The following is an 18,166-nucleotide window of genomic DNA, read 5'->3' on the forward strand; positions in this document are numbered from 1 at the left end:
TCTTATTTATATTTTCAGATCTTGCTTTACTGAGTTTTAAAATGTCGATTCTTTTTCACTATTCCCTCTAGGAAATATATTTAAAAATGCATTCATAATTACAGTGAACGTTTTTAATGACAAATTGGTACAATGTTACTTTTAATTTTCTTTCGCATAGAAAGGCACAATACATCCTGCATATTCAATATCACAAATATAGTTTATGAAAAAATTACCTTTTTTTCATATCGTGTTGTTACATTTGGCGAAGATACAGAATCACAATGTACATGTGATAATACAAAATGTTTTAGTATATAAATAGTGCCTGTTTGCAATATTGGGAGGGTAACAGTTGAAATTGACACCCCGAGAAAACCATTGTCAACCGACGCGAATTGGAGGTTGACAATGGTATTCGAGGGGTTTCAATTTCAACTGTTACCCTCTAAACAGGCAAAATTTATTTTATTATACTAAATGTCTTAATTTTAAAGAAAACTTTACTGATTTTATATAGGAATGACGTGAATTCTACGAGGAACCGTACACGCATAGTTTACGCGCAGGTAACAATTCGTTGGGTTACCAAGTGTGTTGCTAACGCTGAGGGTAATAGAACAATTATTAACTGCGTCTAAACCGATCAGATTTCAGTATTTAATATGAAAGTATAATAATTGGAATTTATTACATTTTGTATTGTAATATCATTTTGCGTTGCAGCATAAATCGCCATTTCCCCTTTCGGAAGAAAACAATCGCCATAGAAAAGAAGAGGGTTTGGGAAACCTTCTCATCCTTTTCTTGATCAGTATCTACCGGTTAGAAATTGACGTGCATATCAAATAATGCATGAAATATCAACTAACCTTTATTTTGGAATCGATTCTTATTCTTTATGTATATCTACAAAGCTGATTTTTCAAAGAACTGCATGGTGGCCACAGTGTTTTGTTGCCTCTATAATGTTAAGGCCCCACATTGCATCTCTCTATATTTTGTAAATGAGAAACTATCATTTCGTTTTCCACAAGTGGTTTGAATGCTCATAATACACGTTGTGTCACTGATCACCCCCAGTTTTCCAATACGCCAGTTTTATTTTTAAAACGAAAGTCATGAATTGTGTGGTGAGAGTGAGTGTGAAAATTTTCAAAGACGATCAAACTTAAAACATTCATATAGTTTGACATTAAACTGATAATCCCCATATGTATAAAAGTAAAGCAAAACGTGACCAACTTTCACGACACAGTAAATTCATACAATGCTTCTAGTAAATTATATAAACGCACGTGACACGCTTAAAGAAATATTGATCAAAGATTAAACCATTAACGTCTTTAATAAACCTGAAAAAAACCCAAACAATAATTAACTTAAATTCAAAATAAACTTTAACGTAATATAAAAAAAGACGAACGGGATTTGGTGAAAATTGCCTTATGCGAATACATGTACTTTTTTTTATCTACCATATTATTAAGGTCCAATGGACCCATTACAGTTCACTAGACGCAGCGGCGATAACAAAATTGAAGATAACATTTATAACACATTCACATTGGACGGGGCGTGTAGTTTCGCCGATTGAGCCAGAGCGAATCATTTTATAACGTATGTATAGTTATGACACGTATTGAATATATGAAACTATCACAAATCAAATCATTTTAAATGTTTATTAATAGCAGTTTTACCAGAAAATTAAAAATAAAATGTTTACTTTCACTATAATGCCCCAGTATGTATTTATTTACCGGTACATTATTATATACGTTAAGAATTGTGAATTCTCAATATAGAATTAAATTATTTTCAATATTTTGAAATATGCATGCAACAATCAAAATTACCATGCATAATTTCAGATGGCGTTATCCAAACCATTAGTTCCAGACAGTATCGAAGAGATACCAGTCATAGCGCAGCACTATTTGGAGTGTGGCAATGCAGACTGTGAAAGGAATGCCCAATTTTACTGCAATCCTTGTCACCAACCAATGTGTGAACAATGCAGGGACGAACATCAGAAGAATAAGAAAACCAAGAACCATGAAGTGGTTCTTTACCGACAACGAAAACGACAACTTCCTGAAGGGAAATGCAGTGATCACCCAAATAAAGATGTAGACGTTCTGTGCGAGGATTGTCAAGTTCCACTGTGTTCCAAATGCGCATTAAAAGACCATAGGAAACATTCATTGATTGATTTAGAGAATTTTTATTCAGAGAGATCTATTCTCTGCAATGATGAGATCTATAAAATTAATCAGTATTTTCTCCCAACTTCTCAAGATATGCAAAGAGATGTATTGAAAAATATCAAAAGTATAAAAGCAACAATGGATAAAATACGAAAATCCATTAAGGCTGAAGCGGAAACTTTCAAAAGTCTGGTGGACACAGTGATGTCTGAAAATATAGAACAAGCCAACAGAATGGAAGAATTACTAATGGAAGAGCTTCAGAGACAAGACAACACATACAAAGATTACATCTCCTATCTTGAGGACCGTGACAAAGAGTTCTATGGCTTCCTGGCCTTTCCTAAACTTCATAACAATCCAATCATTTTCTCGCCTCATGACAATTTAAAAGTACGACCCATTCCAGAGATCACGAAGCCAGTCTCTCCAGTATTTACTGCTGGTCAATACAGCAAAGATGATGTTGCCAAACTACTGGGAAGAGCAATTGTTCCTGATGCCAAACCAGAGAATAGAAAAATAAAACTCATTAAGACTGACTCTACAGAGTTGAAACCAACAGAGAAAATGAAGAAACAAGAAAGAGAGAAACATGACGCGAAACAAACACTGTCTCTGTCTTCCTTTGTCACCAAGGTCAGGGAGTACACAGTATCAGTTGTTGGTGGTGTACGCCATATATCAGTAGGTAAATCAGGCAGACTCTGGGTTATTGATGATAGAGGTAAACTAGTCCAAACAAATTTACATGGACTTCACCAACAGAAGATACTTGCCAGTTGTGTATGCTCCCACACAGTCACACAAGACGGGGATCTGATATATACAGACGAAGACAACAAAGCAATCAATAGGATAACTAAGGATAATACAATCACTGAATTCATTAAAACAGGAAAATGGACACCAACCAGCATACATTCCTCCCACATTAACGGGGACATACTGGTCTGGATGAGCCATGTTAAAGAGACTAAAATCACCAGGTACAACAAGACAGGGAAAGAAATACAGAACATACAAAGAAAAGGGTTTATTGATCTATACAATATCGCAGAAAACATAAACGGTGATATCTGTATATTAGACTGGATGGAAGGAGCTGTAGTGGTGTTGAATAAATCAGGACAACAAAGATTTTCCTACACAAAGCGGAAATCAATATTTAGTCCACATGCTATTTGCACTGATATCCGTGGCCATATCCTTGTATGTGATCGTCACAATAAGACGGTTATTGTTCTGAGTCAGGATGGCCAGTTCTTGTGTCAACTACTCACTAAACAACATGGGATAGAATATGCTTCTAGTTTGTTTGTGGACGATGATAACAATCTTCATGTTGGACAATCTAACACTAACAAAGTGAAAGTGTACAAGTATCTACAGTGACCATTCTTTCTTTCATCGGAAAAGTGCATACTCCTAACTTCATTGAAATAAAACTAAGATGTGAAATTGAATCACGCATGTACATATTTTTTTCAATTTCAGGATTAATATCAAATTGACTTAGACACACGTAAAACCTAGTACGTGGATAAATGTGTGCTTGTATTTTTAGTAGAAGTTAATTTTTTTGCCTTCACCAAGCAACCAACGTTTTAATAAGGGTATGAAAACACATCGCTGCTTTTCGAGTTTCTGGACATCCTCAGAACTTGCATGACAACAAACACCACACCTGGATCATGTCCGGCATGTTCTCTCAGGAACAACTGGACTATGTTCAAGATCGCACCTACTACCCTTGCTGCTAGGTTAGACATGTATGTTCTATTGAACGCACTGTATGAACTAATTGCTAATTACGAATGCTAAGCTAACAACTCATTCAAGATCATAGCGGCTACGGAAGACTATATTTAGGTATATCTACTACGATCTTGACAAACGCAACCTTGTACTCGTGCGGCTACCCGTTCGGGGTTTTTCGTGCGTTGATTACTTGGCAATCACGCTTAAATGTGCTAAAATTGTGGCGCTCTCATCTTCGAAAAACTTACAAAATGGCAACCAATGACAGATTCGTTCAAAAAGGTCGTAGTCGTAAGGCAATTATCATAGAGTCGATGAATCTTTGATAATCTTGATTTCAAAACTCTTTGAATGAAACTTCACATTTTCATTCCTTACTAGGATTTGTAATCTAAACTAAATATTAATATGTTTTACATCACATGCACTGTAAATAAAACTTGTAATCTTAAACTGACATATTGTTTACCCAAGTCATTATTACTTATTGTCTTACAGGTATATAAGCCGTTTATAATGGCATTTTTTTAGCGTTAAAAACCAGACCCAAATTATGTCGGTATGAGCTGATTTTATTTGGCAACAGTTCTGGCCAGAAACAAGCCAGTTAAAAAAATTACATTCTTTTTCTCAAATGTACAAAATAGCCGCACACCCCCTTAAACATGAAGTTTCTAACACGTGTCCACCGCTCAAAGTGGTCTTCAAAATAGATTCTTATTTTAAAACGTTCTCTTTCAAACTGTTTCTTTTTTCTTTTCTCTCCGTTATTCCAATGCCAATGGACCAACCACGTTTTCGCGTCGACATCTTGTGTACGTTCTAAAATTAGCTTGTCACATCACGTGCTTATGAATATGTCAAATTTGGGCGTTGACTGACCGACCCGGTCAGTAAATAAATTAATTAGATTTGATATTTTATACAGGTAGATATGTTTGATTTAAACTGAAAATTTTGCAGAAAGTTTATATCTTTTGTATGTAAATGGAAAAATGCAACAATTTCTTTCTTTTAAAATTTTCATATATATTTCAAAACTATGATGTGATTTTAAAACTATAATGTATTTTGGATTTCCAGAATTCACCTCAGCGATCTAAAATTTAAAAAGTGCCTTAATACCATCTGAAGTGTCGCCGGATATAAGGAAAACATCCTAGTTTTCCCTGTGACAGTTTGTCGTATTTTTAAAAACTACACATTCTTTAACCAACAAGTTGGGCGATTAACTTTATAACGAAAACTGGAATTCTTTGTCACTATCTTGGTGAATTTCTTGTGGAGCTCGACACATTAAGTGTCGCGGACTCAGTTGTTGCTATAGGTACATAAAATTTCACATTTCAGTATACAAATATCATATGGACGCAATAGAAACATTTTTTTATCATATTTGTAAAATGGATACAAAAACGAAGCAGTTTCTCATACTATATACATGTAATTACAAAATACATTAACAAACACAAATTAACATTAGGATCGAAGTCATGAATACTTTAATAAATTATCGGCACCAAATTATTTTTTTCCCCTAAATTATTTCAGAGCAAATTTTCTGTCTTTGTTACGTTTATGGTGCATAAAGCCCTATTTATGGACAAATGTTAAAGCCAATAACAAAGACATGGTCCTATAGAACTACAAATCCTTGTTTTCATGTCCTTTGCTCGAAGCATGGCACATTGAGAGTGTCACAATCTAAATGATGTTTATTTATTTACTGTATTTAGCGGAACTTTGCTAAAACAGGATCAAAATTGTAATTCACTGTCAGCGAGCAAAAGCCCTGTGTTTGGTATTTGTTATTCATACATGTAGAATGAAATAAAAATTATAAAATAATGTTGACGAGTTTAATTTTCTCATTTACTTTGATATAAATCTGTCAACAACATGTGACAATGAATTAATATTTCTCAAAGTGGCTAAGTTCAGATGAATTTTTTTCAGGTGTAATTTTGGCAAATTCATTTGCTCACTGCTTTTAAAAATATTAAAAAAATGTTGACTATGACTGACAATCTTCGATAGCCAAGTGTTTTCGATCCACTTTGCTCTCCACGTTTGTGAGGATAGGTGTGGATTAGAAACCCTTGACTTGGGAAGATGATGACTGACAGTCCATTGACCTTGCAACATAAGAAGATAACTACCACTTTACTTAAAAAAAATAGTTTTATACGATTATATCTAAATCAATAAAATAAAATGAAAATATTGCATAATTTCTAACAAATGATGACACAAATGTTGCTTCTAAAAATATTTGCAACACTCTCATTAAATACTGTTCTCTTGTTTTAAATTTGTTCACATATCATTCATTCATTCATTTATTCATTCATTCATTCATAATTTAAACTTCTAAAAATATATGTGCTATATGACATTTGTCCTCAGCCTTCGGGTGGGTCATAGTTCTGTAAAAACACAAGCTTCTGTGGCTGTAGTGTTTCCCTGCATATTGGACATTCCAGCTGAAGAGAAATTTAAAGTTTTTTGTTACTGCTAATATCTTTCATCTCATTACATTACTTCTGATAACTGAGTGCATACATTACATTAAGAAGCCTGTATTTCTTAAATGTATAGTTGAAGGTTTACCATGTATATATTATTTCTATATACTGTTTAGCCTAATAGCACTGAAATTTTTTTTCTTATGTCTGCATGAAATTCATTTATTGCCAAATATAAGATATAACTTGATAAAACAATACAAATTAGCCTAGATTTAACTTTTTTGATTTAAGACTCAGCCACTGAGAGTGAAAAAAATCATCTTTTTATTATATTATAACCTTTTACTTGGTAAAATCTATCAAAATATGTATATTATGACTATCATTAAACTGCATTTAATTGGAAACGGATTATACATTATAAATGGATTTCTTGTCCCTCTTCCGAAACAAATAACTTCTTTTTTTAATTAACAATACAGTTAAGTACAGTTATAGTAAAGTTCCCGAATTGAGCAATGTTAGATAACTTCTGATGTATTTTTTAAACTCAATAAGATCATAATACTTTTTCAAGATTATGGAAATGAAACTGAATTCACTGTAAGTGTATACTAGTTATAATCATGTTCACTCTAACCATGTTTTACTGTATAATGTATACCTTGGTGGAGCACCATTCATAGATACACTGCCAGCAAAACAAATGGCCACAAGGTGTCGCTGTGGGTGATCTCCTCGCCTCCAGACACAGACAACACTTCCTGTCTATGGCATCATTGGATGTACGTGTACTGAGAAAAAAATCACCAAAATTAATTGCAAGCTACTGATACTTAAACTGAAAGTTAATGGGATAATTTTTGTAACAGAACCCCCCCCCCCCCCCCCAAAATGGGTCTTTTATTTGATTCATTTGATAAATTGGTATTGTCTACCTATATAATATCTCAGTCATTTCCAAATCTTTGAATTCAAACCATGCAGGTGTGTTCAAACAAGAGGCCAATGGGCCACATCGCTCACCTGAGCAACAATAGACGTAATAAAATCAGCTTTATGGAGTCATAAACAAAATATCTTAATGTCATATACTAGATCCTGTATAAAAAAATTCCCCTGCATCTTCTTCTGTTTATCATTGAGCCCCTTTGTAACAGGATGATTTTACAGTCATTTCACAAATTGAGCATTGCAGTTCTCAAGAACTTCTTAAACAACTGTTTATGCATGTGTTTGTGAGGCCCAAGAATTTCCAGGGGCCAAAATCCAAACAATTTTAAAGAATTAACAATATGTCAAAATGCTCGCATAAAAGTGCATGTACAAGCATACATAATAACATTTCAATTTTTATAAATAATTTAATTGTTTTCCTTTGTAAAATTGGAGACCCCCTCAATTGTGGCCTGACCCTACTCCTGAAGATTATGATTTTGACAAATTTTAATCTCACAATCTGGTACTGATTAAGTTAAAGTATTTTTAAGCAAATTGGGTTTTAGATGATGATTTTTAAAAGATTTTTCTTGATATATTCCTATATAAAAATTTGCCCTCTCCCCATTGTGGCCCTACCCTACCCGCTCTCCGAGCTTTCCGCTCAGGTGAGCTAAAAACCAGTGCCAAGGGATAGAGAGGAATTTTTATACAGGCTCTAGCGAAATGATGCACTTTTGTTTAGCTCTTATCTCAAAATGCCCAATATCTGATTTGTGTCAACTGCTTGACTATGAGCTTTTTATGAAGGAAAACTTTAAAATATTTTTAAAATTTAGATTATTTGAGTTATTCCCCTTTTTCAATATGACAATTTTGTCTGAGACCCTATACATTAATTTTTGATAGTCTTACTATTACCTGATATCTTTCTGAGGTGATGAGGTCCCTGAGGACCGGTAGCTGTGATACAGCGTCTGTAGAACACTGAAGCCAAGCTGAGCCAGCGACAGCCAGCCTAGGGCCCGAAAACTCTGCTGTACAGATGACCCGTCTGTGGGGGAGACACTGAATTTAATCTGTAAAAAATACAGAAACCTTAAAGTTTAACATAAATTATCAATATACAGTGTATACTTTAAAAATGTTTTGAAATTGATATGGTATGTTTCCTCATCAAAGTATATTTTCTAAAGCTTTTTCCAAAATACAAATACATCAATAAATTTACGATGAATGTTCTAATTAAGTTGGTATATATGTGCTATATGTGTAACAAATGGCCAATAAAGTTAGATAATTATTTGTGCATGCTTTATGAAAAACAACGTGATAAAAGGGTTTGCTGTTTTATACTTGCTGTATTACACCATTTTTAAGAATATTTATGGGATGAAGATGCCACTTATATCAGAAAAAACAATCAGAAGTGTTGATCTATACGTACATAGCTGACATTGGTCAGTCGTTTGGCTATGTGATAGAATACACCTCTGAGATAAAACAAGGCAAGATGGAATCTCTGCAGGAGGGAGAGGGCCTGCTGAAGAACAGGAAGTGAGTTCAGAATAAACTCCCTTGTTTCCTGAGGCACATTGTCCCAGTCACCTGACTTGAATTTTTTCTCCACCCAGTCAAGGAAGCGGCCCACTGCATAGGGCCCAAAGACATGGAGAGAAACTAATATCAGTCTTTTCTAAAATTAGAAAAAATTTGTTAAGCCTGTTTGAGTTTACATCTAAGTACATGTAAATAAATAAAGAATCATGAAAAAATTCTACCTGCAAACATGTTTTATATAATTGTTTTAGTACTGAAGAAACACATATTTTTGTTAAGTGAAATTTCGTTGTTTTTAAAATAAATAAGATTTCGCTGCAATTAATTTCATCATATCATAATCTCTTTGTATTCAATAAAACTTGGGTTAAAAATTCGTCATGGATTTAATTTCGTTGATTTATACTGCCAACGAAAATAAGGAAATTAAATCCTCAACAAATATATCTGCATCTACAGTATTTGCTTAATTGATGTGCATTTAGATATGTCCTTGTAGCATTGTATTTGTTTAATGATAATACAGTAAAGGTACTTAACATTGTACCTGTACTACACCTGTTGCTCAGGTAAGCAATGAGGCCCATGGACCTCAAAGAAATAATACATGATGTACTTAATAGTTCAGTATTAATAGATGCCGTATAGTTGATTCAAATGACACTTTAAAGGGTAGGACTTAATGATTCATTTAGAAAAATAAATAAATGTGTTTATAAAGTGTTAGTTATCCTCTTTTATGAAACATATAATTTGAGTAGTACCAGTTTTGATGGAATGTTTCTACGATGAGTGTCAATCTGAATGATGTTGACATATTCTTCCCCAACAGTCTGGTATCCTAAAATAACAAAATAATATTCTACTGTGACACAGAGTAAAGTATTATAATATTCATAATCAAATTCAATACATGTAGCTCTGTTTTAAAGACTTGCCTGCAACTGTTGTCAGAAAAAAATATGTAACCTCCGCCAAACGATCCACTTCATTTTTCCACCTTATCCACACACCAGGACCTGCAAAAGAGCAGAATCCTATGAATTTGCCTCTGTAAATTCATGTACACGTACATGTTTTACAAGTATCATGAAAAGTAATGCACAACATTGATGTTCCATGAAATAATGAGTGTGATATAATGTTGAATATTGGTGTAAAATATATGTACATAATAAAAATATTTTTATTTTTGCATTTTCATTCGTTATTAAGCATAAGGATTAACATTTGATGCAAGATTGTATTGTACCTGTAATAGAATTTGGGGTATGTCCACAAATAGGATCGAACCAAGGTTTCAAGGTTTAAAAACCAATGCACTACTGACTGAGCTAACAGGTTAACACACTAGCTAGCGCTAGTAGGAGCGTGGCAGTACTGAGTCTATATACAATGAGCCAATTTTGGACAGGATGATTTGAAATCACATCACATAATGAGTATTACAGTTCTCAAGAAGATTATATAAACAAATATCTGAAAACTTACATCAAACTTTGAGCCTTTGGTTGGGCCCAATTATTATCCAGGGTCTAAGCAATTGAGAATCAACAATATGTCAAGATGCTTCCATCTTAGTAAAACCATGTATTATAACTTTCGTTTACGAGAATAATTTTTTTCTATGTAAAAATTGCCCTTTTCCTAAATCCCCATTGTACTCCCAGGGATCATGATTTGAACAAACTTGAATCTACCCTACCTGAGGAGGCTTCAGCACAAAATACAGCTTTTCTGGACCATTGGTTTTTTATAAAAAGATTTTTCTCTATATATTCCAATTAAAAAATTTAAACCTCCCCATTGTGGCCCGACCCTACCCATGGGGATCATAATTTGAACAAACTTGAATCTATTAAACCTAAATGCTTCCACACAAGTTACAGCTTTTCTGGCCGATTGGTTATTTTAGAAGAGTATCTTTAAAGATTTTTCTCTATATATTCCTATGTAAAAATTGACTACCAATTGTGGCCCCAACCTACCCCCTGGGGTCATGATTTTCACAATTATGCATCTATACTACCTGAAGATACTCCCAAATAAGTTTCAGCCAAATAGTTCTTGAGAAGAAGATTTTTGAAAAATTCTCAAAAGAATAATTCCGAATTATCTCCCTTTGAAAAAGGGCATGGTCCTTAATTAGAATCCTCTTTGCCTAAGGGTGCTTTGTGCAAAGTTTGGTTGAAATTGGCCAAGTGGTTCTGGAGAAGATGTTGAAAATGAGAAAAGTTTATGGACAGACGGACGGACAACAGACAAAATGTGATCAGCTCAACTCAGGTGAGTTAAAACCAATTATGCTCATGCTACCCTATTAGTGCGATTGGTAGAGAGTTGGTTTTTTAACTGAAGGATCCTTATTCTCTTTTGAGAAGTGGACAGGCATAGCATAGGCTATGCCTGTTCACTTCTCAAAAGAGAATAAAGGATCCTGAGCTCAAGCCTACTTGAGGACAATATCCCCTGATTCTATTACATACAAATCCACTTTTATCCTTATTCGAACCTTTTCATAATAGTTTATTTATACTCCGTCCAGAGTTTTTGCTTCCACCACTTTTTGCTTGATATTTTGATAATTATAATGTCTGTAGAAGTAATCTTGAAGCATATATTCCACTTTAAGCTACGGTGTATAAGACATTGGAAATGAAATAGTTATGCACAAAAGCACAGGAGCTTGTGTAAAAAAATTCATTGTCAAAAAGAGGGTACCGCAGAGTTATCCACCAAGGTACCAACTTTTGTAATGATGCTAATTTTTAAACTCAAGCCTCTTTGACACCAAGTCGACGTAGTAAAATTATCATTAATCAATGTCAAGGGTTAAGAGCATATTACTAACCAAATATTTCCTGAAAAATTTCCGACACAGCAGTTTTTAAATATCCAGTGTAAATGTCGTCTTTTTGATGAGATCGCAGGATTTCTGCAACTCCAGCAGGTTGTCTCATGCTGATGGAGAAAATGAAAGTAATGGGTAAAAGTAGTGTACTATCTATTTAAAGTCGACTATTTTAGTAAAATGGAAAGTTTTATTGATGAAATAGTACATTTCAATGTCATTATTGTTTTTAAAATAAATATAAGATGTATTCAAACGAATTAGTTCTACATAATTAATAAAAAATCTTGTTCAAATCATTATGCCTATTTTTACACGATCCCACCAGGTAAACATGGACGAATTGAACAGTATAGCATCATACTTAAGTGTTTCCTCGGGAAAACTTGTATTAGACGCAAAAGAACAGGTAACCGGTTGTCATTTTGATTACGAGGCATTGATGTTTAACATGGGAAATATCATAAAAATAAATATTCCAAGATTTAAACAGTTTTCTATAGGCAGCATGGCCAATATGTTAAAACCTAGCTGATATCCAATATTCGATATATGAGCTCACATCAACTCGAATATATCTATATATTTATGTTTTATGCAAGTTACCGGTAATTCATTTTAACACAAGGTAAAATGAATTGTATTTGAATGAATTGGTTTCATTCATGAACAGCAAAGTACATAAAGTTTGGATTGGGTAAAACTAGTTTTAAAAATACACCTTATGTTTCAGATACCAGTATTAAAAGCAGGGAATGGTCTAACTGTCAGAGGTCTTGTATCAGTTGCTAAGCAGCTAGTTCGACAGTCTGAAACTCCGGAATTAAAGGGTATATACATTTTTATCTTCCAGAGTGACAAGTGGGTCACTTGTCGCGTATATATTCCTTTCTTAAAACTGAACACCGCTCGTAAATAGGCACTGTCCCCCATATTTCTCTTTCATCACTGCTGTCCCTACAACCCCTATATAAGGCACAGACCTCTAAACAGTTCAAAGTACTTTGCTGTAGAGGTCTCACCTGTGTGGAAGTACATCCTGCCTCGCCATGTTACTCGGTCGCGATGAAATTATCACATTTTACACACTTTTTTCAATCAGGGAGAATACTAACATCAAATAAATTGGTAAATGCATTATTTACAAACAGAGTATGCACATGAATAAGAAATAGATGCATAAAATCCAAATACCATGAAAGGAATACTATATACATGTCAGCCACAAGTTTCAGGTGTGCTATTGGGTGTAACAAAATCGAAGGATTTATATATCAGGTACTTGTGTGCCGGGGCCTATTTACGAGCGGTGTTCAGCTTTAAATTGATGTTTTAGCTTAGAGTCATTCAACTGCTGCAACATTTGTACACTTCAAATGATTCATAAACATTGATTCAAGGATTAAATTAACCCAAGAATACTCCTTTTATAATTTTTTAAAATAATTCCAGAGACAAAAATAATGTTATTTATGTCTCTGATAATTCTGACTGATTATTAATTTTTGTCAAAGAATTCTGATACTGGTCAATGAACTTGCTTAATATAAAAATTCTCTTATATTATAGAATATTTGTATGAGAGGGTTTATCCCAATCTAATTAAAAGTAGATCTTTGATACACCCCAACTAGATTGTTACTTTGTGTAGCGATCTTGTTTAAGCAGTTGAAAGATCAAGTTTTAATTAGAATGGGATATATAATTATCCTTAATAAGAATATAGAAATTGATTTTTTTAATATAAGAAAATTTCCCCTTCAGGCACCACAGCAGAGGAGCGAGCTGCTATTGACCAGTGGCTGGAATACCGAGTAGTTCAGGTGGATAGAAGCCTTCAGGAAAAAGATGTGTCTACAGTTCTCAGGGTGAGTTAATTTACTGATGAAAATTACCGCAATGCTTGCAAAATTCATCTCCTTGCTTTTACATCACAATAAATGCACCAGAAGTTCTTTTAAATGATCATCATTCAAATCTGTTTGTTTTATTATACCCCTGCTCCGAAGGAGAGGGGGTATACTGTTTTACCCTTGTGTGTCTGTCTGTCCATCTGTCTGTCCGTCCGTAACAAAAATTTCTGTCGCATTTATCTGAGCAACTATTTATCGCAGATGCTTGGAATTTTTACACAGTGTTTGTTAAGGCATGCCATATTGTGGGAAATATTTTGGTATCAATCTGACGTCAACTTCCTGTTAAATGACGACTTTGCTTATTTTTTAACCAAAATTTTCAAACAAATTTTTGTCAAAGATTTTTCAGCAACTATTTATCGCACATGCTTGAAATTTTTACACAATGTTTGTATAGGTATGCCATATTGTGGGATATATTTTTGTACCAATCGGATGTCAACTTCCTGTTAAATGACGACTTTGCTTATTTTTAGCCAAAATTTTCAAACAAATTTCCGTCAAAGATTTCTCAGCATCTGTTTATCACATATGCTTGAAATTTTAACACACTATTTGTTTAGGCATGCTATATCGTGGGATATATTTTTGTATCAATCGGACGTCAACTTCCTGTTAAATGACGACTTTGTTTATTTTTAGCCAAAATTTTTAAACAAATTTCCGTCAAAGATTTCTCAGCAACTGTTTATTGCAGATGCTTGAAATTTTTACACAGTGTATGTTAAGGCAATTCATATCGTGGGATTTATTTTTGTATCAATCGGACATCAACTTCCTGTTAAATGAGTACTTTGTTTATTTTAGCCAAAATTTTCAAACAAATTTTCCTCAAAGATTTCTCAGCAGCTATTTATCGCAGATGCTTGAAATTTTAACACACTATTTGTTTAGGCATGCCATATTATGGGATATATTTCTGTACCAATCAGATGCCAGCTTTCCATTAAATGTCGACTTTGCTTATTTTGCATATTCACATCAGAGCGGGGGTATCACTAGTGAGCATTGGCTCACAGATATCTTGTTACTTTTTCAGGACACCAATGCATATTTGTCACACCATGTATATTTCGTCGGATATCAGCCAACATTAGCAGACATCATCTTATATCTAGGACTATACAGAATCTTTGTAAGTACATGTATATTGTTAAATTGGAGTCACATATCTGTGACTAGATATGAAAGATTTCAATTGTTTGTCTTATTAAGGAGGAAAGACATAGGAGATATTCTGTAGGAGTTATCATGTAAATCCTATAAAGTATTTTCTTGATTAAAATCAATCCTTCCAACAACAACCAAAATAATCGCAACCATCATAATAACAAAGAGCTAGTGAAAGGACATAGGAAAATATAGACATTATACTTTTACCAATGGGTAAAATGATGCTTAAAACTAGAAATGAAATACTTTTTTAACTATTGATAGATACCAGTATGTTAAAATTGCTTGTTTTAACTTCCCATACTTGGAGTATAAGTCTGCATGCCAGTCTAATTGAATGTGCGGAGGCACCATCCTTACTTATTGTTATCTTTTTGTCTTTTATATAAGGAGGATTTAACATTTATGGAAAAACAAAAGTATGTTCATGTATGCAGGTGGTTCTCAAATGTAAGTATACATGTTTGTTATGTGTAATAAAAAGTTGAATTTCAAAAAAAAAGTTTTTAAAATTTTCAGAACTATAACAGTGCATTAACAGTTATTTAAAACAGACTGACAGCTAGAGTTAAGAATATAAGGTTAAAGTTCATTAGGCTGAAGATTGTATAAAAAAGGTCATTTTAATACTGATGAGGAATTGTAACTTTAGAAAGACTTATTTCACTTTATAACTAAAATACATTAATCATTTTTGATTTACTGATATATCTGTGTTACTGTGTTTACATTGATATTATATTATAATTTACTGGTTCATGTACTTTCTTTTACAGATGCAGTCACTCTTTGCCGACAAAATGTTAAAGAAACACATTGCTTTTCAAAGAAATAAAATTTTTAGTGGTACTGGCCATTAAAACTTAGCCAATTTTTTTGTTTCATTTTTTTACAAAGCTCACTGAAGAAAAATTGAAGGAAAATGAACTCAAATGATTAAAATGATTATTCATGAAATGATCTTTAGCTGGGCTGCTTTTTTTGCTTTAATTATATTTCTGAATATAGGTTCTAACTAACGTAGTACCATACCATTTAATACTGACATGCACTTATTTAAAACATTATTTAACTGTTGTTAAACATTGTTTGTGATAAGACTTATTCTAAAACCATCACTTTGAATGTTATGTAACAATTATAGTGATAAAGAAGTTGTTTCTTTGGTCCATTTAATTAAGTTAAATTCTGTGAGCAAGTTTTGCTTTAGAAGTTTTACCAATGAACAACTTTCTTAAAGAGCTCAATGCAAAATAGGGAACAATAAAATCAAGGTCATTGGAAATGTCAAGGTCAGAAAATTAAGACATAATTTATCATGAACAGCTCACTATCTTTGAAATACATGTAGCACATATGATAAACAGACAGAGGATAGACACGTGTCGATGAACTTAACATACCCTTACCATACACATGTGGCTCATAAAATCCATAATGTATATTGGTAACTCAAAGATTACAGAGCTCAACCAGAGAAGGCATCAGTTTTCTGACTGCTACCATTTTTATACCATATGAAAATCATAGATAATAATCTATAATAAACTATCATATTATATGTTATGATACAATATTGTTTATCATATAATATGATATTTTATTACATGTTTATCTCGATATACGGTGGATATCACTCATGGGATAAATTTTTGATATTGCACTGTGTGTTCTTACACCATGTGACGTCATAGGTAAACATTACGTATGTTGAGACGGTTGATTAAAGTAGATTGAAAAAGTACAAAAATAATTAATTTTAGTTGAAAATTGTGAAGTTGTACATTAAGCGGCATTTAATGTCACTTTATTTATATTTTTCATGAATTAATCTTGCAGTAAATGTGTTGTGCGGCTCACGATTATTACTTTTACAGAAAATATTAAGGTTTAACAAAAGACATGGTAAAATATGTGATAAAAAGAATCTCTCATGATTTGCGATGGTATATGATTTTTATCCAATGAGTTGTGTGTTTTCTATCCCGTCGCTAAGGCTCAGGGATAGAAAACACACTACTCGTTGGATAAAAATCATATACCATCGCAAATCATGAGAGATCTTATATGTATTCCATTATATGTAAATTTCACATTATATCGTATAATACATTTTATCATACTGTACAATATTGTATCATAAGATATAATAAAATATTGTATCACATTGTATTATAAAATGATATTAAATAATACTATTGCATCATATGATATTACATGTATTATACTTTCATGTTAAATACTGAAATCTGATTGGTTTAGATGCAGTTGATAATCCGTTCTATTACCCTCAGCGTTAGCAACGCACTTAGCAACGGGTAACACAACGAATTGTTACATGCGCGTAAATCATGCACGTATGGTTCGCCATAGAATTCATGTCATTTCTACATAAAAGTAGTTTCGCGTCGGTTGTCAATGGTTTCCTTGGGGTGTCAATTTCAACTGTTACCCTCCCAAACAGGCACTATTTATATATTGTATCGTGTGGAGTGATATTGTATCAGAAGAAACAACATCATGTTAATTTATATCATGATGCAATATATTATACAATATTGTACCATGATGAAATGATTTCATATTTTGCCATATGATATATCATTTAATACAAATGATACTGTACATGATTTTGTATTATAGGAATCATACGATAAATCAACAATCACATCCATCAAGCAAGTTTTAGTGAGGTAGGACCAGGACCTTAGCATCCTTGATAATGGAAATCAGGCTTTGTATCCGAGGACTTTAATAACACAATTTTAGTTTTTCTGAAGCTACAAGATAATCAAGATCACTCTCTGTATCTGGAGCTAGCTCTTGGATTCATTTACCTAGTTAAATCAACCACGCAAATTTTAATATTACCTATTAATTAACATGACTTACTCCTTCCGAAACCGAAGGCTTTGATTCCTTTGTCCAAGCCTGTCAGTTGCATCAGTATCACAACATGCATCATCCATCAAAGTATAGAAAAAACAAAAACATATAGCAATCAACTAGGGCACTTGCTTTAAAAACTTTACTTGTTCCAAAAACCAGCATTTGCAACCTATGGCTCACATCTAGCATCAAAGCCTATCAATTAAGTGCATTAGTGTCACTAACATGCATCCTCCATTCAAGTTTGGTAAAGATAAAACCAATAATAACTTAGATGGACATTAAAGGGCACCTGCTCCAAATAAAATAACCAGCTTCAAAAAACCTTAACCTCCTCCAGCATCTGAAATTTATGGCCCAGATTCAAAATCCAAGTCTTTTAAAGTCCACAAATAGGTCCAGATGCATCATCCATGC

General features: G+C 33.2%; 3 protein-coding genes across 3 annotated transcripts; 2 read left to right on the top strand and 1 right to left on the bottom strand.

Moving 5' to 3' along the window:
• Positions 1-1,535: 1,535 nt before the first annotated feature.
• Positions 1,536-5,081, top strand: LOC128167682 (uncharacterized). Its single transcript, XM_052833537.1, has 2 exons — positions 1,536-1,602; positions 1,857-5,081. Exon 2 carries the CDS (start codon positions 1,857-1,859, stop codon positions 3,585-3,587), a length of 1,731 nt encoding a protein of 576 aa, XP_052689497.1. The 5' UTR covers positions 1,536-1,602; the 3' UTR covers positions 3,588-5,081.
• Positions 5,082-5,093: 12 nt separating this feature from the next.
• Positions 5,094-11,901, bottom strand: LOC128167683 (peroxisome biogenesis factor 10-like). Its single transcript, XM_052833538.1, has 7 exons — positions 11,772-11,901; positions 9,859-9,939; positions 9,685-9,761; positions 8,808-9,056; positions 8,282-8,439; positions 7,086-7,215; positions 5,094-6,436 (listed from the first exon to the last, which is right to left on the bottom strand). The coding sequence occupies exons 1-7, from the start codon at positions 11,878-11,880 to the stop codon at positions 6,356-6,358; spliced, it is 885 nt and encodes a 294-aa protein (XP_052689498.1). The 5' UTR covers positions 11,881-11,901; the 3' UTR covers positions 5,094-6,355.
• A 171-nt stretch (positions 11,902-12,072) lies between these two features.
• On the top strand, positions 12,073-15,731 carry LOC128167272 (eukaryotic translation elongation factor 1 epsilon-1-like). The gene is made up of 6 exons (XM_052832880.1): positions 12,073-12,180; positions 12,505-12,601; positions 13,536-13,639; positions 14,727-14,822; positions 15,251-15,310; positions 15,637-15,731. Exons 1-6 carry the CDS (start codon positions 12,073-12,075, stop codon positions 15,718-15,720), a joined length of 549 nt encoding a protein of 182 aa, XP_052688840.1. The 3' UTR covers positions 15,721-15,731.
• The last annotated feature ends 2,435 nt before the right edge of the window (positions 15,732-18,166 follow it).

The sequence above is a fragment of the Crassostrea angulata genome, chromosome 10 (genome assembly GCF_025612915.1).
Source record: "Crassostrea angulata isolate pt1a10 chromosome 10, ASM2561291v2, whole genome shotgun sequence".
NCBI lineage: Eukaryota > Metazoa > Mollusca > Bivalvia > Ostreida > Ostreidae > Magallana > Magallana angulata.